The 25,964-nt window shown below is 38.9% G+C and overlaps 1 protein-coding gene and 1 pseudogene across 1 annotated transcript; both read right to left on the bottom strand.

Annotated features, from left to right (window-relative positions):
- Positions 1–1,070: 1,070 nt before the first annotated feature.
- Positions 1,071–5,639, bottom strand: LOC100053511 (serpin B4 pseudogene; annotated as a pseudogene).
- LOC100629977 (TATA box-binding protein-associated factor RNA polymerase I subunit A) lies at positions 4,268–24,831 on the bottom strand. The gene is made up of 6 exons (XM_014738052.3): positions 24,583–24,831; positions 19,720–19,869; positions 18,566–18,698; positions 14,783–14,952; positions 10,970–11,083; positions 4,268–5,872 (listed from the first exon to the last, which is right to left on the bottom strand). Exons 3-6 carry the CDS (start codon positions 18,684–18,686, stop codon positions 5,660–5,662), a joined length of 618 nt encoding a protein of 205 aa, XP_014593538.3. The 5' UTR covers positions 18,687–18,698; positions 19,720–19,869; positions 24,583–24,831; the 3' UTR covers positions 4,268–5,659.
- Between the last annotated feature and the right edge of the window lie 1,133 nt (positions 24,832–25,964).

Below are 25,964 nucleotides of genomic sequence, written 5' to 3'. Positions count from 1 at the left end.
ACCTTCTGTATTACTTTGACAACAGTAGATGTACTGACTGAGATGGAACTAAAATGACCTCAAAAGTTAAAATTTAGCAGTGCTATTTAAATGATAAAATTAGCTGTATCAAATCCTCTGTGGATCAAGATAAGGGTGGCTCTTTCAGAGTTGGTCACAGCTTCCCTTCACGTCATAAGCAATGCATTCACACAGTGCTAATGCTATGATACATTACTTTGATATTCTGAAGCTGCCCTCTTTCAAACATACTCCCCTTAGTCAATGTGACTTTTACAATTTCTTTGATATTAAATTTCACAGAGTACAACATAGTTTCCCACACATTATAGGCATACACCCACTAAATATTATGGAGTGATTGAATCTTATATGATGTATAGGGAAAAGATCGCTGTTTATTTGCTGAGAAATCCTTGGATCTCTTTTTAAAATTATTTTCATACTGAGTGTCTCCTACCATATAATGCACTAGGGATACAGAGAAACTTGGAATCATTTATTCAACAAATGAATAACCAAATAACATGTTTTGAACACCGTCAGTGATGAGGTAATACTGCCCAAGGCAGGGCCCCCTGTTTCTAAACACCCATCACTATTAGATGCACCTAAATCTGCCTCTCTGCACCTCTGTCCACCATCCTCTGAGGCTATGTGGAGCAGCTCTAGGATCCTCCACATGGCATTCTTTCATGTATTGAAAGCTGTCATGATGTCTCCCATGCCTTTGCTCTCTAGGCCAGATGTCTCTGGTCCTTCCAACAATCCTTCAAATGATAGTTTTAATCTATCCCAGCTGCCCTCTTCCAAATATATTCCTGTTAATTGATGTACCTTTTAAAATGTGATACTCAGAACTGAACACAATGTTCTGGGGGGGTGTGATCAGGGCAGGGTGCAGGCAGAGCACTCTCTTTTATTTTGCCCATTACAATGCTATTAAGCGCATTAGCTCTTTACAGCCACATTAAACTGTTGACTCATATTAAGACGGTAAACAACTAAAATCCCAGGAGTTCCCCATTCTCTAGTTATCTAGTGTAAGAAAGATAGACAGACATGCTATTTCAACCTTTAAATTCTTAGCGGTTACCATGAGATTGGAAAGGAAAACGAATCAAAGAGAACCTGTTATTTCTAGCAATCAATTTACTGGAACGACTCTGAACTTCTCCCAAAAGCAGTGTCAGGCTAATAGCATCTACGGCGAAGAGGCTCTGCCAAAGAGAAGGATGTTGTTTGTCTTACTGTGGTTGATGAAGAACAGGAAAGGGTGATTACAATGGAAATATTCATAAATTGGTAATGATGTTGGAACAATTTCCATGCCAGTGACGGCTGCAGCCTCCATGTTTTCCTCAGTCACCTCCACAATTTAGACACTGACACCGTGGCTCCTGGTCATGCCTGAGAAGCCGGTGTCCTGTTGACTGAAGGCATCCACCTTCCCCATGGCTCTCAGCATAGCCTCGAGGTCATAGCTCTCTTCCACTCTGAACTGAAGTAAGTACAAATCTACATCTCTCTTGCTCATATTCTGCGCACTTGCCCAGGATATTAATTTCTCAGTGGTGAGTTTATCTTCAAGCTTCTGCAGACCATTTACTTCATTTGGCAGCAGCAAAATCATGCTCAGATCAGCGTGATCAGTCATGCTTAGATCAGCAAATTCATGCTTGCTTTGTATAATATTTCTAGGATCTTGGCTTGCACATCCTCCAGGAAGGTGAAATTAAAGGACTTGCTTTGTTTCATCATCTGCACAGATTTGCTCATATCTTTGTTCAGCCAAAAATTTCCCTCTTTGGTATTTATCAAATTCCTGGTCCCACTGCCCTCTGAAATAGACTACATTCACCAGAACCAGCACAACGGAGTTGCTAAGAGAGCCATTAAAAAATAGGTCCTGGATTTTTTTTCATTCGTTTGGATTTCCACCCAGGAATTAATCTTTTGACTTTCTTCTGCAGCATTTACAAAATCAGCAGATCCACACTGGCTAGGTAAAATTTCTTAACATTATCCAAGTCTTCCTGAAGAAATTGATATGTCATTTCTCTATAGAGCCTGCTGGTGAAATTGAGTTCACATGCATCAGTGGGTTTCTTTAATTCAGTCAGAAGCTTTTGAAATTGGTGATGCACATATCCTGACTTTTCAACATGATCTGTTGTTCCTTTAATATTCTCTGTGACTTCATTAAATTAAACGGGCTACTCATTTTTGAATGCAGTTTTCTTGGGCCACTGAACAGAGCAGGGCTAATGCTGATAAAACGTTGACAGAGGAAAAGAAAATGTTGTCCTCCACTGATTTTCCAAACTGAAGGACCAGATCAAATGCAAAGTGGGTGTTTGCTTCACTGAGTGATATGCTAATATTTTCAAACTAAAGACCTATTATAGTTTTAATTTTTTGATCCATATTTTCTTCATTCAAGCTCTTCTTTTCCATGGGTTATTGAACTTCCGAATTTTTGCCTATATGTTAAAATAAGATATTCCTTTTTTTAAAATATAAATAATACATATTCACCAAAGGTATTTTTGACAGTGCGCATGAACTTTTTAGCAGTGCTTTCCACAGATGTTATGAAGAAAAATAAGTTAACCACATCATTTTCTTTTTTCATATCTGCTAATAATATGGCACTTACAACAACTTTTATAATTAGTTTTCTCTGTACTGTCTTCTATAAGAAAGAGGTACAGCCAAGAGTAAAGAACTGTATCGATGAGACTATCGTATACGTGATAAAAGATCCATATAAAGTAAGAAATTGGAGAACTTTCAAACTTTTGTAGGAGCTAGTCTCCAAAGATTGCTTCTCTTTTAGTTTCCTAGGGCTGCTGTAAAAAATTGTCACAAACTAGGTGGCTTCAAACAACAGAAATGGATTCTGTCACAGTTCTGGAGGCCAGAAGTCCAAAATCAAGGTGTCAGCAGGGTGGGTTCCTTTTGAAGGCTCTGAGGCAGAATCTGTTCCACGACTCTCTCCTCACTTCTGGTTGTTGTCAGTTGTAATCCTTGGTGTTCCTTGGCTTGTAGCTGCATCATCCCAAGGTCTGCCTCTGTCTTCACGTCTCCTTCCCCTCTGTGTGTCAAATTTCCCTTTCCTTTTTTTTTTTTTTTTTTTTGAGATCTTTAACTTCATTACTATGCAAAGATTCTATTTCCAAATAGTCGTATTTACAGGGACTGAGTGCTAGGACTTGGACATATCTTTTCTTGGGGGACACAGCTCAATCCACTACGGTCCCCAATGAACCACACCTCCTGGTATTCATATCTTTGTGCAGTCTCCTCTCCTATATCAGGGTGGGCCCTGTGACTTGAGTGCCTCAGAGGTGATGCTGTGTGACTTCCAAACTAGATCAGGAGTAGCCCTGCATTTTTCATCTTGATCTTTTGGAAGCTTCACTCTTGGGGCAGCCAGACATCACGTAAGAAGTCTTACTACCCTGCTGGAGGTATCATGTGGAGAGGACCCAAGAAGGTATGGAAAGAGAGTGGGGTCCAGCTGAGCCTAGGCTTCCAGACTTCCCACCCCAGACATCAGCGGAGTGAAGCCCTTTTGAGCCTTGAACCACCCTAGCCTCCAGTTAAATAGCACCAAGTAACTCCACTTGATGCCACGTGGAGCATCTATTGGTTACTCAGCCAAGAAATGCCCAAACTACTAACCCACAAAAACATGAGATATAATAAAATGGTGTTGCTTTAAGCCACTAAATTTTGTGTGGTTTGTAAATAGGAATAGATAAACAGAACTTACTTTGAATTTTTATTTTTCTATTGAAAATAAATAGGGCTGGCCCAGTGGCATGATGGTTAAGTTTGCGTACTCCACTTCAGTGGCCTAGGGTTCACGGATTTGGATCCTGGGCATGGACCTACACAGTGCTCATCAAGCTATGCTGTGGTGGCATCCCACATACAAAATAGAGGAATACTGGCAACAGATGTTAGCTCAGGGCCAATCTTCCTCACCAAAATAAAGAAAGAAAGAAATAATTCAGGTATTGAAATAAGGGGACTAATGATAGTAATATATAAATTTAATTACAAAGAATCAATTTCTAACTAGAGCATCAAGAATCTTGTTAGATAAGGAACTTAATTATTCCTCCTCCAGTTTTTACAGATTCCTACATACACTTTATGTATACGTAATTCATGTCTTTAGTTTTTAAGTCCCCACATGAGTTATTAAATGGGCTATTAAGCAAGCATAGTGTATTACAGATTTCCATTCATTCATTCATTCGTTTGTTCAATTCAACATTTATTGAGATCCTCTGTAAGCCAAGCACAGTGCATGGTGTTGGAAACCCGAAGATGAATACTACATAGTGCTTGTCACTGGAGAGCTTACAGTCCCGTGACATTAGTGGACTGGGCTGTATTAGAGATATGCATCGGAAATATTCTCCAAAGTAGACAGACAAAATTTTTCTTTGAGAAATAAGCAAATCATTTTTCCCTCCAGAGATGAAACATCAGATCTTTGAACAGTTGGCTCCTTCTCATTGGACTGGTCTCAGTCCAAACGACTTTTCAAAGAGGCCTTCTTTGACTACCATATCTTAAGTTCCCCTTCTCTGATTCCATCGCTTTCATTGTTTTCATAAAATGTATTATTTTATTAAATTATTGTCTATTTTCTATCTGACCCCATGTAAGCTTCATGAAATTAGGGACCTTATTTCTGTTCACTACATATTTCTAGCACTAATAACAGTGTCTGGCACATAGGATGTACTTTAAAAATATTGTTGAATGAACAAAGTACCTAAGTTACTGTAATGCTATTGAAACTTTTTATGGTGCCTTCTCTATGAGCCACCTTGAGAATGTCTCTATAGTGAATTTTATTTAATTCTAGTCTCCCTACTAGGACAGCTGTGCTTCCCCCATCATACAGTAGATAGTTTTCCTTTTGGTTTTCAGTCTAAATTTGTAGCTCATCCCAAGAAGGTGAACAGGATTTCATGGTATCTATTTAGTGTTCTACCTTCTTTTTTGGTATCACCTTCCTTTTACATTCTTTTGTCTGCTTTTCTCAGTTAAAATGACTTGTTTTATCCTATGTTTCTAAATAAAGTGGATTAAATCCTTCTCAGAACAAGAGGGGGAGAGGAGGACATCACCACTGAAAGGAAGGGAAAGGGAATCAGTTTGAGAAGTCAGGACACATGGTCAATTTTTGGTGTGGTCAGTAAATCGAGAGAATTGTTATGACCTTTGGACAGAAATAAAACAACTTTATCTTGCCCTGTTCTTTAAACATATTACTATTCTGAGAAACCACCCTACAAAGCAAACTGAACTCCATTCTAAACACAAAGCAAGACATGTTTATCATATGTAATAATGCCTACCAAAGAAAATGTGTAACCATTCTCGGAAATCATATTTTAAAAAGTAACAAATCTAAAATGGTCATGAACTTAATTTATGAATATCTAATTTATGTCTGAAAAGCCTTTTGATGTATCAGAAATATTATAAAGGATGATCAAGAATCTTCCATCAACAGAAATGTCTGTTCTCCGTACCACATGGATGAAGCCAGGCCGGGAAGCCGGGGAATCAGACGAGCCCTTCAGCCTTCTGTCCCTCTGAGTCAGTCTCATCACCACCAGACAAAGTCCACTCACATCCACTCACCGAGCTGGGACAATTCCATCTTCTTTTTAGACCAAGCATAATACTGCAAAAGCCCTTTATAGGCCTGAATAAGGTTGATTAAGACTTCCTGCGAAGATGACTTTTCACCGTATCTCCACGTCTCTGCCTGGCTGAGATTTCTGTTCGCATCCTCAAGCATTCCGTGATGCAGAAGGTACAGCGCGTGTTGTAAGGAGATCTGCAACAAGGATAAGAAAAAGCCCACTGACAAATACGTCATTAGACAACCACCAGTCAGAAAGCTCGGTAAACATATGATATGTGATGAGCCACAAATGATGTAACAACATCGTCCCTGTCATCCAAAATTTCAATCTAACAAAGAGGAAACAAACATGAGACAATTAACACTATGTAAACGAGAGCACAGTCACACAAACTTACAAAGAGAAGACAGTGTGATCTAGTGAACAGAGCAGGGGCTTTGAAGACAGAGAGACCTGGATCAGATGCTAATCAAAAGCTACATAAATCTGAGGATGTCACTCAGCCTCTGAGAGTCTTATCTGTTACATGGAACAATTATCATTAACCCTTCAGAAGAGAGTTTTGAGGATTAAATAAGATAATATTTGCATACCACCTAACACCTACTTTGGTCCATAGCAGTTAATCAATACCTTATTTTATACGTGTTATATAAGCTCAGAGACATCTTAATAAAGGGTATTGAAGAATGACGTCGGTTTAGATGGAAAGGTAAGTGAATCCCTGACACAGGAGAAGCAATAAGAATAATTACACAAAGAAGAGCACTACAGGGAGGGGGGACACTAAGGAGGAGAACAATGGGAATCCAGCTAATCACGTGAGTAGAGTCAGACCACAGAGTCCAAGGCCTTCATCACAAACTATTGCAATAATTTCTCAACTGGTCTCTCCGGTCTTGGCGCCATACAATCCATCTTCCACGTGGCTGCCAAAGACATCTCATCATGTTAATCGTTGTGTAAAATCCTTCAACGGCTCCTACTGCCTACCCAAGCTCCTTAGGTGTGGCACACAGGGAGGCCTCCCTCTCCCCCCGCTACTTCCCCTGGCTTCCAGCCAAGTGATTTTTAGACTAACTGAAGCACTGGCTACAGGGCTATCAAGCTCTTGACCAGCCCCCCGCCATGCCAAACTACCCTTGCCCCCTGAACGCCTAGAGAATACCCACTCCCTTTTCAGACTCATCTCAAGCATCACTTCCTTTCTTTTCTAGACTCCTCTGCTCATTCAATCCCAGCCCTCTCCAATTCCAGAGAGCTGGCCATTTTCTCCTTTGTCTTCTCACTGTCTGTTGCATTATTATGGTACCCATAATAATTTATTCCATTTACATGTCTGTCTCCCTCTACTGCAAGAAACACTTCTAGCACATAACCTGGAAAATAGCAGTAAGTGTTTTTAAAATTATAAACAATAGAAAACAGTTTATTGCCTATTCTAATTATCACCTTCTGACTCTGGAGTGTGAAATAAGGTTCTTCTCAGGTTTCCTTACCACAACTGAATAGACACTATGAGCCCAAAAGGACATACCCAATAATTTAGTTAAAAGTCTACTCTCCCTCCCCAACGAAATGGCTATCCAGTTTCCTCCTGAAAGAAGAGAAGGGGAGCACACAACACCAAGACAGGCCATTCTTTTCTCCAATTGTTCACTAAGAAAGTTCCTCCTTAAGTGGAACCATATGCTGCCTCCATTTAATTTCTACTCACGGTGTACTGGCATACCAGAGAACAAGATCATAAGAGAGCACCTGACACGTGAGTAGAAACTCAGGAGATTTTTTTCTTAAATTAATCAGTACACTCTAAAAAGAAACTGAAAGTAAGGGAAATCTTCTTCAAAATTAGAAAGCTGTGGGAGTGCAAAATGGTGCAGCCAATGTAGAAAACAGTTTGATGATTCATAAAAAAGTTAAACACAGAATTATATGTTTCTATGTATATGTTTATATATATAATGTGACCCAGTTAATACTATTCTTAGGTACATACCCAAAGGAAGTGAAACAGGGACTCAAACAGATACTTGTAGGCCAATGGTCACTGCAGCATTATGCACAATAGCCAAAAGGTGGAACCAACCCAACAACAGACGAATGGATAAACAAAATGTGATCAATACACGCAACAGAATATTATTCAGCCATAAAAAGGGATGAAGTTCTGACACATGCCACCACATGGATAAGTCTTGAAAACATTAAGCTAAGTGAAATAAGACAAACACAAAAGGACAAATATATGATTCCACTCATACGAAATATCTAGAATAGGTCAATTCATAGAAACAGAAAACAGATTAGAGGTTACTGGAAGCTGGGAGGAGAAGTGAATGGGGATTAACCGCTTAATGGGTACAAAGTTTCTGTTTGGGGTGACAGAAAAGTTTTACAAATACTGGTGATGGCTGCACAACACTATGAATGTAATTAATGCCACTGAATTGTACAATCAAAAATGGTTAACATAGCATATTTTATGTTATATATATTTTACCACAATAAAGAAAACTTGGAAACTAGAAAAAGCAAGAATAAAACAAAATAGGAACCTCAGAGTACATATTAGGCTTTGTAGGCCAGAAGGTCTCCGTCACAACTACTCTACTCTGTCACCTGTCACGCTCAAAGCAGCTATTAACAATATGGAAACGAAGGGGTGTGGCTATGTTCCAGTAAAACTTTATTTAGGGACACAGAAAAAAATGAAAAAGCAAAGCATTTAAAAACTTTATTGAAAAAGTGCTCTTTTAGTCAAATATACATCACAGAGATGAAGATAGCTAACATTTTGGAAACATCTCAGTCCTTTTGGCTAAGATGTTTATCAAAGAACATATGAATTTGGAGAGGAAGTCCCCCTAAACATTAGGAACAGTACAACATTTTCACACATGGATGGGAAGAGTTAATATTGTTCAGATGTCCATACTACCCAAAGCCAGCTGTAGATTCAATGCAATCCCTGTCAAAATTCCAATGGCATTTTTCACAGAAATAGAAAAAAATCCTTGGAGCTGGCCTGGTGGTGCAGCAGTTAAGTGCGCACTTTCGGCTTTGGCGGCCCGGGGTTTGCCGGTTCAGATCCTGGGTGCAAGGCATGCTGTGGTAGGTGTCCCACATATAAAAAGTAGAGGAAGATGGGCATGGATGCTAGCTCAGGGCCAGTCTTCCTCAGAAAAAAGAGGAGGATTGGCAGATGTTAGCTCAGGGCTAATCTTCCTCAGAAAAAAAAAATCCTAAAATCTGTATGGAACCACAAAAGATCCTGAATAGCCAACACAATCTTGAGAGAGAACAAAGCTGGAGGCATCACACTTCCTGATTTCAAATGGTATTACAAAGCTATAGAAATCAAAACAGTACGGTACTGGTGTGAAAACAGACATGTAGACCAATGGAATAGAATAGAGAGGCCAGAAATAAACTGATGCATATACAGCCAACTAATATTTGACAAGGGGGCCAAGACTCAATGGGGACAAAACAGTCTTTTCAATAAACTGTGTTGGGAAAACTGGATATTCATAAGCAAAAGAATGAAACTGGACTCCTATCTTACACCACCCACGAAAATTAACTCAAAACGAATTAAGGACTTAAATGTAAGACCTAAAACCGTAAAACTTCCAGAAGAAAACAAGGGGGAGTAAGGTCCTTGACATTAGTCTTGGCAATGATTTTTTTGGATACAACACCAAAAGCAGAAGAAACAAAAGCAAAAATCAACATGTGGGACTACATCAAACTAAAAAGCTTCTGCAAGCAAAACCACCAACCAACAAAATGAAAAGGCACCCTACAGAATGGGAGAAAATATTTGCAAGCCATATACCTACTATGAGGTTAACATCCAAAATATATAAGGAACTCATGTAACTCCATAGCAAAAAAAACCCCAAAAAATCCAATTAAAAAATGGGCAGAGGACCTGAATAGACATTTTTCCAAAGAAGACATACAAAAGGCCAACAAGTATGGGAAAGGTGTTCAACATCTCTACCCACCAGGGAAACACAAATGAAACCACAGTGAGATATCATCTCACATGTTAGAGTGGCTATCATCAAAAAGAGATAACAAATGCTGGTAAAGACGTGAAGAAAATGAAACCCTTGTACACTGCTGGTGGGAATATAAATCAGTATAGCCACTATGGAGAGCAGTATGGTTGCTCCTCAAAAACCTAAAAATAGAACTACAATATGATCCAGCAATCTCCCTTCTGGGTATAGGTCCAAAGATAAAATCACTGTCTCAAATAGATTTCTGCACTCCCACGTTTATTGCAGCACTATTGACAAAAGCCAAGACATGGAAACAACCTAAGTGTCCATCAACAGATGAATGCATAAGGAAAATGTGACACACATACACACAATCGAATATTATTCAGTCATAAAAAAGAAGGAAATCCTCCCATTTTCGACAACACGGATAGACCCTGAGAGCATTACGCTAAGTGAAACAAGTCAGATGAAAACAAATACCATATAATTTCACTTATATGTGGAATCTAAAAACACTGAACTCATGCAAACGGAGAGCAGAATGGTGGATGGCAGGCACTGAGGGGTGGAGGAAATGCAGAGATGTTGGTTAAAGGGCACAAATTTTCAGTCAGAAGATAATTAAGTTCCAGGGATCTAATGCACAGCATGGTGACCACCGTTACTATCACTGGATTGCACGCTTGAAAGACGCTATGAGAGCAGAGCTCTACTGTTTTCATGACAATAACAGAATAGTAATTACGTGAGGTGAAGCACGTGTTAACCAACCTCACTGTGATAAATATTTCACAATACATGTGTGCATCAAATCATCACTTTGTACGTCTTAAACTTGCACAATGTTATATGTCAATTATATCTCAATAAAGCTGGGGAAAAAATACTTTTTCATGTATTCAAATTCCCAATGTGTTTAGCTCTTTTCTTTTTCCAAAAGCACCAATTCCTAGAGAGCTCAAATGACTTAAGCAAAGATATTAGGATCTGGCCCATCATCCTAATGAGGAGCAGCTGCCATCTCTGGAAGCCTGGTTTCGGCAGCCAGAGCTGTACAAAGAGAAGGTATCTGCTCTCAGAGAACAGGGTAGGCGACAGGACACGAAGAAGTAAACAGTTCTCATAACGCTGCTTTCTTTCGGCTTCTCTTATGCATCCAGGTGTCTCACCCTTTTTCCATGCTTTTTACATCATTACCTACCTTATCACAGAGACGAACAACTTATAAAAATGACCCCTGCAAATGTAAATTCACAAAGCCCACAAGCTCACCTTTAAGTAATTCATGACGCCAATATTTTTCATCCGGTCAGCAAAGGTATTGAACGCCTCCACGTTGCTTTTAGGGTGATAATACAGAATTTCACTCCCAAGCTTCCTAATAATCTGTCAAAACAGAGATGACTAACAAAAATGTAAAATCCTTGCCTTAACCAATCTCTGCCTCAGAAAGCTATTTTTTTCTGATTACATTAAAAAACAACCTATAATTCCTTTTCCTAGATACTGCTGTCAACATATTACTGTATTTCACCTAGTGAAACTAATATTACATCTTATGTGATAAAATCTTTTCCATCAATTAAATTAAAATACCAGATAACTATAACACAGTCAATTTTAAGTCAGCAGTCCAAAGAACGTCGGCAGTTAAGACATATATTGAAGACAAAAATTTTAATTAGTATGAGAGGAAGAATATTAAAGTCAGAAAACCTGAGTTCTAGCAACACTGACTTCTTCACTGCTCTCAGCCTCCTAATTATCCACAAAATGAGAGCAATGGACTAGACGTTTCCTGAGCTCCCATCGAGCTCTACCACTCGATTTACAGAACTCCAATATAAGAATTTCATCAGCTACGGACAAATTTTAATAAAAATATTTTCTCCCCAGAACACCAAAGCTTTGCTGACAGAACTCGGAGCTCTTCTTTTTCATGGGAACGAATCTCTATTTCTATTACTCTAATTTAAGGTACTTCAATAAAACTGACCTTAAAGTAAATGGAAGTGAATTTTAAATCAATTCTTCCTGTAAACATATATATATTGGTTGTTCAGCATAATAACGATACTCATCTTTCCAACTCAGAAAGAGAGATCGAGATTTCATTTGTAGAACATCAAATTGTAGTATTTTGGAGCTTAAAGGAAACTTGGGAATTATCTATCACAGTTCTTCTTAAATCTAGTTGTATGCAACAATTATCTGGGGCACTTGTTAAAAATAAATATTCCAGAAACTCAGACTCTGATTCAGCAGGAGGGGAGGGGAGACAGGAATCTATATTTTCAACAAACGCCCTAAGTAATTCATATAGAGCCAAACAAGTATCCGGAAACCACTGATTCCATCCTTTATTTTACAAAACAAATTCTGGACAAAAAGGGCCTGTAACTTGCCCAATGTTTTATAGATGTACATAACTTTATTCCTTAAACTAAATTTTCAATCGATAAATTTTTTTTCAGATTTTTTTGGCTCCATTAGATATCAAACTGATGCAATCGTTACTGTATTAATAAAAGCTATCTGAGATAGTCATGTGAAATTATTTATGGATAAACCATCTTTTACTGAACAAATGTAACAGAAGAGGCCAGGCACTGATCTAGATCCCGGCCCTGGTGGAATTTACTTCTATCTTAGAGAGACAATAACCAAGAAACTTAGTAATTAAATTAGCAAGTATCCTGGGATGGAGCAGGATAAGGGGATCAGGAGTGCCAGCTGGAAAGTGGGGGGTGGCATGCAGCTGCAATGGTAAACAGCCATGGCAGGCCTCTCAGAAATGTGACCTGCAGGAGGGTAGCCATAGTGAGACCTGAAGAAAGACCTTTCCAAGTAAAGGAAATCGCTAAGGCAAAGGCAATGAGGCAGGAGCATATCTGGCCTGTTCAAATAACAGCAAGGAGGCAGTGAGTTTGGAGAAGAAAACACAAGAGGGAGAGCGACAGCAGATGAGGTCAGAGAGGTCGAAGAAGAAAAGGGAGTGAGCGGAGCACGCAGAACTCGCAGGCGATCAGAAGGACTTTGGCTTCTACTCCGAGTGAAACAGGAGGCTATCACAGTGTCCTCAGCAGAGGAGAGACACGATCTGACTCATGCTTTACAAGGATCATGCTGCGTCATTGGTCATTAAGGAAACGCAAATCAAAACCCTGATGAGCTACCACTTCACAACCACCAGGACGGCTATAATGAAAGAGAGCGACAGTAACACAGGTTTGCAAGGATGTGGAGAAGCTGGAATCCTCATATATTGCTGGTAGGAATATAAAATGGTGCAGCCGCTTTGGAAAACGGTCTATGAAGTTTAAGAATTACCATATGACCCAGCCATCCTTCTCCTAAGTATATACCTAAGAGAAATTACAACAAACATCCCTATAGGAACTTGTACCCAAATGTTCACAGCAGCATTATTCACAATAACCAAAAAGTGGAAACAACCCAGATGTCTAACAACTAATGAACAGATACATATAATGTGATATATCCATACAGTGGAATGCTATTTTGCAATATGAAGGAATAAAGTACTAATACACGCTGTAACATGGATAAACCTTGAAAACATTATGTTCAGTGAAAAACATCATTCACAAACGTCATATATTATACAACTCCACTTATACGAAATGTCCAGAATGGAAAGTAGATTAATGGATGCCAGGGGCTGGAGGTTATGGGGACGAACAGGGAGTGACTGCGAGTGAACAGGGTCTCCTTTTGAGGGGACAAAAATGTTCTAAATTTAGACTGCGGTAATGGTTGCACATCTCTGTGAATATACAAAAAAACACTGAATTATACAACTTAAATGGGTGAATTGTATGGTGCGTTAATGATATCTTAATAAAGGTAGGATCACTCTGGCTGCTATGCTGGAAACAGACTGGGGGTGGAGAAGGGCGAGCAGTCCTCAGGGAGGCGACAGTGGCTGGGATCAAGGGGCAGCAAGGGAGGTGGTGAGAAGTACTCAGACTGTAGGTATATTTTGAAACTAGAGTCAACAGGATTATCTGATCATTTGGATATGGTTATGAAAGAAAGATTAACTCCAGGGTTTGGCCCTAGCAATTAGATACATAAAGTAACCATCCTCTGAGATGAGGAAAATTAGGTTAGACAGGGAAGCTCAGAAAATCCCTTTTAGCTCTGTTGGTATGATATGACCATTAGATATCCAAGTGGTGATGTGGAGGAGACAGCTGGGTTAGGAATCTGGACTTGGAGATGTCAGGGCCATAGACAGACAACTGGGAATTGCCAGCATATAGACCAAATTTAAGGCTATGAAACTGACTGAGATCTTTAAGAGCGAGTTCAGACAATGAAGAGGACTAAGGACTGAGTTCTGGGGCCCAGGTCCAAAGGCCAGAAAGAGAAGCAGTCAGAAAAGGAGACTGAGGAATGTCCAGTGAGGCAGGAGAGAAAACTGACAGAGGGCGGTGTCTTGGAACCAGATGAAGAAAGGTTATCACACAGGAAGGAATGATCTCCTGTGTTAAATACTGCTGACAGATCAAGTTAGAGGAGCACTGAGAGTCCGCCACTGGATTTAGCAACATGGAAATCACTGTTGACCTCGACAAAGCAATTTGGGAGAATCAGTGATGCTGGCGGTGGGGGGAGCCTAACTGGAGAGGGTTGGCAGAGAAGAAGGATGCACTCTCTTTCCAGGAGCTCTGCTGAAAGGGAGAGTGGAAAAACGGGGCACGGCCTGCGGAGAAAATGGGGGTCAAGAGATGATTTTAAGATGGAAAAAATAGCATTTGTATGATGATAGGAAACATCCTATAGCGAAGGGACATTAATGACAGAGGGAAAGAAGAATTACTGGAATGAATGAAAATACTAAGGAATCTGAGAATTCAAACTATTTTCAGTCTCCTTTAAAATCATAGGAAGTAAAAAAAAGTACACACAAAAATGCCCCGATACAAACTCTCCACCCAAAACTACTTTCGGTAGCTTTTAGAAGAATCAACATGAGACGCTGCAGAAGCTATTCCGGTGGAGCTCAGGAGGCAGGAACTCACAGACCTCCGCAGTCTCTTGGAGCAGACGAGCACTCACCTCCGGGGCGGCCTGCCTCTTGCAGCTGTCCGAATCTTCCAAGACCTGCAAATAGCTGTGCATGTATTCCGCAGCCTGCTGCCACTGGTGCTTCAGCAGAGCTTCCTGGATAAAACTTAAACAAGCACTTGTCGTCTGCGCAAAATCCTTCTCCTTTTTCCCTCCAGTCGCTACAAAGATTAAAGAGACGAGTTTCACCACAGTGACCCCAATGCAACAACTCAAAAACCTTACTTCTATAAGCAGAAGTTTTAACAAGAAGAACAGAGGGTATTACTTAACCCAGGCCACCCCAATATCAAAGCTAGCTTCACTTGTTCTTGTTTCGTTTATCAAAAATTGTAGAAGGATCCGATGATTTTTTATAACAGATCACTATGTACTTTTTTCACAAATAATTCAAGAGTTCAAAGGCCAGATCCACTGCTATAACTAAAATCCATCCATTGCTATCTACTTACTTATGTGACTAAGGTGTGTCAGAATTTTCATCATTTAAAACAAAATAGAATTGAAGCTCAATCTTTCCTTCTTCTAGAAATACATACTATTCATCCACAGATACATGAAGTAATTGGATAAAAATAACTATATTTGACTGAGATAAAAAGCAACCAAAACTTACTTTTAATACTTAAATTTTGATAAAACTTTTAATACTTAAGTTATTTTGATCAGCTGTGTACAACTATTAATTTAATGGTATCTCAATCCAGAAGAAATTTTAATACTTAAAACCTTGTAGGATATTAACAAAAAATAATTAAAACTAGGTACATACTTTTACTGAAAGAATAAAAGTATAAAACAAAAAGGCACAACATAAAATTTCCATCTATTAAAAGCATTTCATAAATATTTTTAAATGGTTGATGAAAAGTATCACATCCCTAGGCTGTTTAGATTCCACCAGATAGGTAGCTTTATATATAGATATATATATTTTTGGTGAGGAAGATTGGCCGTGAGCTAACATCTGTGCCAATCTTCCTCTATTTTATATGTGGGACGCCGCCACAGCATGGCTTGATGAGTGGTGCATAGGTCCACACCTGGGATCCGAACTTGCAAAACCCAGGCCACCAAAGCAGAGCACGCGAACTTAACCACTATGCCACTGGGCCAGCCCCTCCACCAGATCTATTTTTAAAGTAATATAATAATTTTATGTAAAGATACCAACATACACTGGAAATTATATCTTTTGCAACTATCGAGTGTAGGATACAATTTTTAGGTGGCATTTTAGAACAGTACAAGGTAGTACCTAATTTTCCAAAAAAATAAAAGTAGAGGCCTACTGCTCTAGACTAGCGCTTCTCACATGTTTTCAGTGTGCAAACAAACCCCCTGGGGATCCTGATGCTTGCTACTCAGGGTGATCCTGGAACCAGCAGCTTAGGATCACAGGGAGCTCATGAGAAATAAGCTCTCTGAATCAGAAGCTGCATTTAACAAGATCTACACCCAAGCTCCCAGGATCAGCAGCAACACCACGCAAAATACCTCTTCCCTAAAACCTCGTTTATTCCTCTAAAGGAAAATTAATCTCAGGCCAAACTCCCCTCCATCCCTCCAGTGTTCACACCCCAGACTGGAAATCGACTTTAGACACTATTCCTAAATCCTTGGAAAAGTCCCCTCCCACCTTCCAACTCAGCCTCGTGACCTCAGGAATCTCTCTCACATCATCCTTTTGTGAGCAAAAGATAACAATTGTCAAGGAAAATGCATTTTGATGGAATGAGATACAATAAAGAACCAGCGTCATCAACCTAACTTCTAATGCCCTTGAAAGAATCTGGACACTTGTCAGTCTGTCAACAAATACTTTTTGAGCACCACTATGCACCAAGAACTATTCTAGGTACTCGACACACAACTCTATTCCAGATGGGCCCCTGCCTTCAAAGTTTTTATTCTAGGGGGCACACGCTTCCAAGTGCCAAAAGACATCAGAATAAAAAAAATAAATAATTGTTAGGAAACTGTGTTTTCCTACCATCAGCTAATTATCACTACAGTGTCAATATTACCTGCAACTATTTTCTCATTACAAAGTATTTTGCATTTAAGGGGCTGGCCCCGTGGCTGAGTGGTTAAGTTCACGTGCTCCGCTTCAGCGGCCTGGGGTTTTGCCAGTTCAGATCCTGGGTGCGGACATGGCACTGCTCATCCAGCCATGATGAGACGGCATCCCACATAGCACAACCAGAGGGACCTACAACTAGAGTATACAACTATATACTGGGGGGCTTTGGGGAGAAGAGGAAAAAAAAAAAGGAAAAGATTGGCAACAGATGTTACCTCAGTAGCTCAGGTACTAATCTTTAAAAAAAAACAAAAAAATTGGGAGAGGAAATGCACATCTATGTATTAAAAAAAAAAAGTAGGGGCCAGCCCAGCAGCAGAGCGGTTAAGTTCACATGCTCCACTTTGGCAGCCCAGGATTCACCAGTTCGGATCCTAGATGTGGACCTACGTGCCGCTTGTGAAGCCATGCTGTGGCAGGCATACCACATATAAAGTAGAGGAAGATGAGCACAGATGTTAGCTCTGGGCCAATCTTCCTCAGCAAAAAAAAAGAAAGAAAGACAGAAAGAAAAGAAAAGAGAAGTATTTTGTATTTAACAAGCCATCCATAACCTATAAAACATTTCTAAGCATGTAAATTCTGGACTTAAACCTACTTGTTTCTGGACTGACTCAAGCTCTCTAGAGAACAGTGGGGGCAGAAACGTGCCCAGGGAGGCCTTAACTAGCAGGAACTTTAGATGACTAGATCTCTGTAAGAACTGAAGTAGCACTCCTTCTGAAGTACCATCCATTCAAACCTGGTTTAAACCATGTGTCTTAATCCAGCAAAAATAAAAGGAGAAGAGAAGAAAGAAACTATTGATTTTTTTCAACACTCACTATGCACAAGGCTCTACGCTAGGCACTTTACATACATTATCCTATTTTTCATATCTCAGACACTAAAAGAATAGGCTTTGAGATCAGACAGGCCTAGGTTTGACTCCTGGTACCAGCACTTAGAGGGTAAGTTCTTTGAAATTCAATTTCCTCATCTCTAAAATGGCTGAGCACATAGATTTACTGAGGATTACTTTGCTGAGATAATAAAATGAGATGATACTTGGAGTAACATAAAAAGAAATAGGAGCCAAATTCTAGAAGCCAAGAAATCTCAGGCAAGGGGAAAGAGGGCTAGACTAAGAAGATGTGTTTGGGTGGATCTAGAGGGTAAGGAGAAACGTGCTGGTTCCAATGGATTCCCAGGAATACACCAGCCAACGTGCAGGTAACTGCTTCTTTTATATATTCTGATAGGGGTTTATCTCATAGAAAAACTTCCTTCTATTTACATTAGAAGAAAATGGGGGGAAATATTCTTTATTTGAAACCTATTATAGATCAATTCTGTTAGGAATTATTTCATTGCAGTTCCATAGAAACTTCTTGAAAACAGAGACCCTGTCTTCTCCATCCATGTATCCCCAATATCTAGCCAATGCCAGAGATATAATAAACGCTCAGTATCGATAGAAAAAAAGTCTATCTACCATAATACAGACTATTGTTTATTAACTCAAAGGAAAATAACTGTAAAAGAAAAAAGAATCTATTTTTATGACTTCTTTTTTGCTTACAGTCTAAAATAACCTCCATATATTCCTCTCTTGAAAACCGAACCAGCTCGGTTATTCATTTTTGTATCCATACTGAACCTTATCACCTCCATGCATTAAAGCTAAAATGGTTCTATCTTATTTTACTTACCCACAGTTTCTATATGCTTTTGGAGCCAAGGAAAATGCATTCCTGTTCCAGAGAGCTCACACCTTTCCCCCTGGTCATCCTCTGTTGTGGACTTTATCAATTCTTCACTGAAATCACTCATACCTATCCCAAACTGAGAACATCAGTTACTTTCTGTACATCTTAAACCACAGGCTTCTGAGTTATACAGAAAAAAACAGCCATCTTTTTATCTAATAAACACCATTTGATCACCAAAATTAATTGCACCTAATAGTTCCTTTGAAGAAAGAAATGAATTTAATTATGTCGGCAAATGGCCTAAATGGACCATTCAAAAAAAAGGACAACTACTACTATATTCAATAATATACAAAGATAGATACTAACTTTTTAATTTAAAAAAAGTCTAGAGAAGAAAAAGCAAAACGATGCATAATAAAACAACATGACGAGTACAATAATAGTAGGAATTAACATTTATTGGGCCCATTCTATACACCAGGCATATAAATTACCTAATTTAATCCTTAGAGAAATCCTAAGGAAAGTACTATTATTTTCTTCCATTTTCATGAAAAAACTGAGGGGCTTAGCGAAATTATGTAACCTGGCCCAACCCCACAAGAAAGGAGAGGACAGTAATTTCTATTGATCTATCCTCAAGTTAACTTTTTGTTGTTTTTGTAGTGTCCAATCTGCTAAGCCCATGTAGTGAATTTTTCATTTCAATTACTGTACTTCTCAGTTCTTGGAATTTCTGTTTTTTTTAAACAAAGTTTTCATTTATACACTGATAGCCCTTATCTGTTCACTCCTTACTATGTTTTCCTTTAAGTCCTTTAAATTATTTATAAAAGCTACTTTAAATTTTTTTTCTGCTAATCCCCAAATCTGGGTCATCTCACAGATATCTTTATAGCCTATTTTTTGTTTTATGGTTCACACTTTCCTATCTCTTTGTGTGTTTGATAATAAGTTATATGTTGGACATTTATAGATAATACATTGTAGGGAGTCTGGATTATATTGTCTTCCTTTAAAGAGTATTACTTTTTGTGTGTCATGCAGATTAAATATTGGTAGGTCCTTTTGGTCATGTCCACCTTGGTACTACTCATTTTCAACGTGTGTCTATTTTGGTTTTAAACTCAGTCATAACATGTGCCACTTACTCTTTTGCATGGTTCTTTCTCTTATGGCTTGATTCTGGATTCTCAGTCAAGTGCCCAACGTGTCAGTGAAGTTGCTGCTCTCTGGCTGGGCTGGAAGCCCAATGTCTCCCGGCACTGCATGATCTTTAGCATCACTCTTCAGCCTTCCCTCTGCAGCAGACAAACTTGGCTAAGCCTGTGGAGTCTCACCTGGCACATTTGTATCCTCAGTGAATTCCCACATAGGCTTCTAGTATTACCGTCCCCCCAGTACACACACACACACATGCACACACACACACACCATCAGCTCAGTTATTCTAACCTACAAAATCCCAGCCACTTCAATAACCTTGACCTCTGATAATTTTCTCTTCATGTCAGCGAGACTATCACTTTACTTGAGTTTCAGCCCCTGATTATGGAGTTTACCCTGTGTGTTCTGTTCTTAAGGATCACAGTCATGTGCTGCCTGGTTATCAGTGCCTGGAAATAGTCACACTAAGTAGTTTGTCTAGTTTTAGACTCTTTTGTGGCAGGAAGACAAATCCAGTACCAGATACTCTATCATGGTTCAAAGCAGAAGTACTAAATTTCCTATATCTTTGTCCATCAACAGTAATAGGGACACTCAGTTAACAGGCCAAACTACATAGAAACTTTGCAGTGTCTCACAGATTCAACAACAATTTCATTGTCCATGGGACTTAAAATCAACTGAAGGAGTAAACCTCAAAATAGATCTCTGAAAAATAAACTGGCCAAGATTTGTAATTTAATCAGACCTAAATGATCATATTTCTACCCATAGCTTTATGAGCATGAGATCTACAATTACTAGAAAAATAAAAACTAATAGATAGATTCATAAAATGTTCCACTACAATCCAATAGATGGCCTCATATGATACTTTCATATATTAGATGATAGTTGTGAAATTATTACAAAATACTAATGAACACATTCCACTCATGGATTAAAACATCCTTCCCAACAATTTTGAAGAACTGTGTCATTATCTACAACCCAAAGATTAGATACACCTCAAAATTCTCTAGAAAAGACGTTTCTTAAATCTCATCCAAATGAACTTCCCCAGGTGTTTTTTACCTTTCACATGACAAAAGCTTTCTAGTCCTAAATGCACATCGTCTACGAGGAGGAGACATTGGTCCTCGACAATTAACAGCTCCTTGATCACATTTCATACAACCCACTCTAGACATAAAAAAAGAAAAAAAAAACCTTGTACATGTTTTCTGCTGACCTTTAACCTACAATCTACAGTGGAGGTCAGCAAACTTTTTCTGTGAAGAGACAGTAAATATTTTAGACTTTGCAGACCATACAGTCTCTGCTGCCACTATTCAACCCTGCCGTTGCAGCACAAAAGCAGCCATAGATAAATGTAAATGATCGAGCATGTCTAATAAAACTTATATTTACAAAAACAGGTGGCAGGCTGGATTTGGCTGTAGGCTGTAGTTTGCCAACAGTTGCTCTAGGGTACCAATTAATGTTTATGCTCACAATAGAGGTTCGGTTGGGATACATACATACATACAGACAATTTTAAAGATATGTAATTATATGAGTGATTTTTTGTCCAAAAAAGAGATCTACTAAAAAATAATTATCATAGATCTCAGTCATTATGATAGTCATTGGCTCTACATTGTTTCTCCTGGGTGCTCTAAACAATTAGTAGATGTCAATGCTAAGGAGTAATTTTGCTGTTCTATTTTGGAGAAACATGATTATAATGGGGCAAAATGGGATCAGCCATCATGAAGATGATATATATTTATTTCATTACAATTGTTCTCATAGTAACTCTACATTCTGAGTCTAAACTTAGACCCCCTAAGTTTTAATTGAGAAGCATGTTCTTTTGCTAAGAATAAAGAAAAAACCCTCTACCTCCATTCCAAGTAACTCAGCATGTGTCCGTGATTTGACTATTAACACAAAGAAAAAACAATACAATTCATTCAGATTTAAGTTTAAGATAAGATAATACAGAAGAGGGAGCAAACGTGGGAATGTTGAAGTAGAAGGATTAGACCCCTCTTGGAGGAAGTGTGAGATGTCCCTTAAGGTGGTATCAGCTTTAGTGACAAAAACACTGTAAAGCAAAGTCGTTTGGATCTACAAAAGACTTTTTAAAAATAATCCTTTCCTTTTAGCTGATAAGAGAAACTACCGAATACAGAATATTTACAACCACAGGTGCTTGTTAACTGATCAGATTTTAAAAGTCTCAAACAGTGCATCTCAGCTGGGAGAGGGGTACTCTTCCTACCAAGGGGAGTTTTGAAATGCATGGAGGCAATTTTTATTTTGACAATATTTATTTTATTTTTATTTATTTTTCAGGACTAAGGATGCTACTAGAATTTCATGGCCAGAGCCAGGGTGGTTGTATATCCTGCAACTGGGTGGAATGTCCCACCTAAAATGCCAATAGAGCTCTAGCAAGAAACATTTGCCTAAACAAGTAACGTGCTCTGGTCCCTTACTTAACTGTGACTGTGTTTTCCTACAATTCAATTCAATTCAACCTAAAGGGATAGAGGCTTTCATACCGTCAAATTGTTTTATCACCCATTTAAATGTCATTCTTGGTTTCTTTAGTTTGTCAATAATAGTAAGTGCATTTAAGATAATTATGAGAACTAAATAAAAGCATGACTAGTGTAGAAGCTTAATGATGACTACAGCTTATACTTTTTACTAAAGACTTCAGATTCATCGGAAATGGCCATGAGAGCCTCAGATATCCCAACAAAATTCTCAGCCTCTGATCACAGACAAACGAAAAATTGGTGGTTTTGTGATAACCACCATCATTCTTGCTTCTTCCAAGAGAGCTGGGCCAAAAATATTTTAAACCCTAAAACACAATTTTAAGTTTTGCTTTTCTTTACAATAAGTTTACGCAAAATAGTGGACAAGTATATGGTACAGATCTGGTGTTAATTTTTAATCCCTGCTTTCTAGAGCCATGCTATCTTTAAATGTGCCTCATCTGAGTTGAGATGTGCTGTAAAGTGTAAAATACACCCCAGATTTCAAATGAAATAAAGAAGGTAAAATGTCTCACTAATAATTTTTATATTGATTACAAGTTGAAATAATAATATCTTGTATATATTTGGTTAAAGAAATGTATTGTTAAAATTAATTTCATTTGTTTTGTTTTACCTTTCTAAAGTGACTTGTAGACATTTTAAACTACATTTGTACCTGGCATTATATTGCTATCGAACAGCATTGTTCTAGAGAATCAGTGAGAAATCTGAGGTTATGGTTAGATTCTCTACGCAAGCATTGTGATTTGAAGTCATTCATCCCTCCTCTTAGGCATTCCATGCTATTTCGTATACGATGTAGATTTAAACAGGAAGGAGCTTTCATGCTTGGAGAAACTCTTTACGTTTCCAGTTTGCAATTGCTCAGTACCCGCACTTGAGGACAGTCTTCATAATGGTATTTATGTTGCTGTTCCTAATTTTCTGCTGCATGTACCGATTAAAATGCTGAGGATTCAGGAGATTGGCTTTGTCTCGCTGTGTGATCTGTAACAGGCCTGCTGGGCTTGTATGTTACCCTCAAGAACATATTTTCTCCCTCTCAGCTCTCAGCGTCTCCTCCCGGAGGTGCTTTTGACTTGCCAGGCACAGCTTGGGAGGCTGTGAGTGGCCATGCTGTCTTCTAGCAAGAAGGGAACAGTTTCCAGGGGAGGTACTGTCTAAAAATGTCTCCTTTGTCACAAAGGCATTGATTTGCTGGGACTCTTCTTGCACCGTCAACCATCCTGGTTGGCTGTAAAAGCCTGAGATTTTGCTGTTTGATTATTTAAACAACATAAATGGGCAACTTTTTAATATATGATCTCACTTGCTTCTTACAGAAACACTATGGAAGTTTGAACATTAATCCCAATTTTGTAGATGAGGAATCTGAGACTCAGAAAAGTTAATGACCTGCCGAGGATCACACAGTTAGACTTGTGATACCTAGTTTAATGCTTTTGACTTCCTTCCCTGCCTCTGCTATAGTCCTAGTAAGGAAGGAATCCATATCTGGAAAGCGTAAATGGACAAACAGTCTGCACTGTGGAAACTGAGTTGTACAGGCCCCACCCTGGAATTTGGTCTGGTTTTGTTTCAAAGCACCAAATATTTGACTTCTGTGAAAATAGTGCCAAGGTAAATTAGGCAGAACCGGAAACAGGAACTTATCTATAAGCCCATAAGTTAGTGGCAACTTCAGAGGTTTGAGTTTCTTTCTTCGTACGATAGAAACTGGGATAATATTTGTCAGGACTAGACAAATAGTACATGCTGATAGAAGACTTTGCCTGGTATATGACTCACTCCCAGTAGAACATAATCCTTTGACATGACTTCCACATGGCTTTTTAATTATGGGGATGATTTAACCCTACTGGCCACGCCCAACACAAAACTCCATTCTCCTTGGCTTTCAGAACACAATACTTGCTTACATTCTAGTTCAGTTATAAAATCCCTTAAAGTCTGATAGCTTTGTTTTTTACTCTCTTAAGTCTAAATTCTTCTGCTTGATTTTCAAGGGCTTTTGTAATCTGACCTACCCTAGCCCCCTAAATTTATCTCCCACTATTCTTTAATTGGATCATTTCACACTGGTAAGATTAGGTCTCCCTACTGTCCTTTAAACATTACTTTTTGCTCTCTTTTCTCCTGTTACTTTCCTCACTTGCTGTACTCTCTTTTTAGAATCTAAATCCTACCTATTCACCAAGACCTAGCTTAAACCGCACCACCATCATTTACTTTCCTCCTCCTTTTAACTCTTTCGTGCTTAGAATTTGCGCCCACACGCATTTTAGCACTTACTGTGTGGCAGGGTTCCTTGTCTTCCCCATACTCCCATTGTTACTGTGGATGGTGGTTGGCATCAGCAAGAGAGATTTATTTATCTTCTAGGAGTTTCCACTCTAAAGAATATAATGAGGATCCAAGTCATCCTTCACCCTTGGAGGTGGAGCCAAGACAGGGCCTCCTTGGGCACGGGTGTAAAAGGAGGACCCATCTCCTAAACACTGGCCACAAAGGATGACACTGGACACAAAAGAAGCCAGAAATCTGGGAAAAGAAAAGAAGGGAAGAATATCTCAGGATTCCCAACAGGAAATGATACTGTGCAGACTGACTTGACAGAGTAAAGAAATGTATGTTTGTTGTTTTTCTAATTTACACTGTATTGTAACCAATCACAGTGTTTTATTTTTATTTATTTTTTTTCTTCTTCTTCTTCTCCCCAAAGCCCCGAAGTACATAGTTGCATATTTCAGTTGTAGGTCCTTCTGGCTGTGCTATGTGGGATGCCACCTCAGCACGGCTTGATGAGTGGTGCTATGTCCACGCCTGGGATACGAACCGACAAAACCCTGGGCCACCTAATCAGAGCGTGCAAACTTAACCACTTGACCATGGGACGTCCTCCATGGTGTTTTTATTTTTAACTAAGACGTTTACTAGGATTTACCTGGTTTATGACTCTTCCATTACTTTTAAGGATAACTGTGTCTTATCTCTTTCTGTCTAATATTACAAACTGCTTTTCCCCATATAGTTTTTGACAAATCTATTGAGGTATAAATGATATTTAAGTATTTAAATTGTGCAGTTTTCTGAGTTCTGACACATGTATACACACCTGCAACCATCACTATGATCAAAAGAAGGAACATACGCATCACCCCCAAATTTCTTTGTGTCCATCCCTTTCCTCCCTGCCTGTCATCAAGCAGAACTGTCATTATAGATTGGTTTGAATTTCCTAGAATGATGAATTCTTTTAGTTTTTGTTTGTCTGAAAATATATTTCATCACCTTTTTCCTTTGTTTTGTTTTGCATATCTAGAAATTTGCTTTTTGGCATGGGAGTCTTTTCTTGTTTTATTTTATTTTTTTCGAGGAAGATTATCTGAGGTAACATCTTCTACCAATCCTCCTCCTTTTGCTGAGGAAGGCTGGCCCTGAGCTAACATCCGTGCCCATCTTCCTCTACTTCATATGTGGGATGCTGCCACAGCATGGGCTGATAAGTGGTGTGTAGGTCTGCACCCGGGATCCAAACTGGCAAACCCTGGGCTGCTGAAGCGGAGTGTGTGAACCTAACCACTATGCCACTGGGCTGGCCCCTCTTCTCATTATTTTGTAGTAGCATTATTGGCATATAATTCATGTAACTAAACAATTCACCTATTGAAGTG

Source organism: Equus caballus, chromosome 30 (genome assembly GCF_041296265.1).
Source record: "Equus caballus isolate H_3958 breed thoroughbred chromosome 30, TB-T2T, whole genome shotgun sequence".
In the NCBI taxonomy this organism is placed as follows: Eukaryota; Metazoa; Chordata; class Mammalia; order Perissodactyla; family Equidae; genus Equus; species Equus caballus.
Note: the sequence above shows the minus strand (reverse complement) of the source record. Positions and strands in the feature narration are given on the sequence as shown.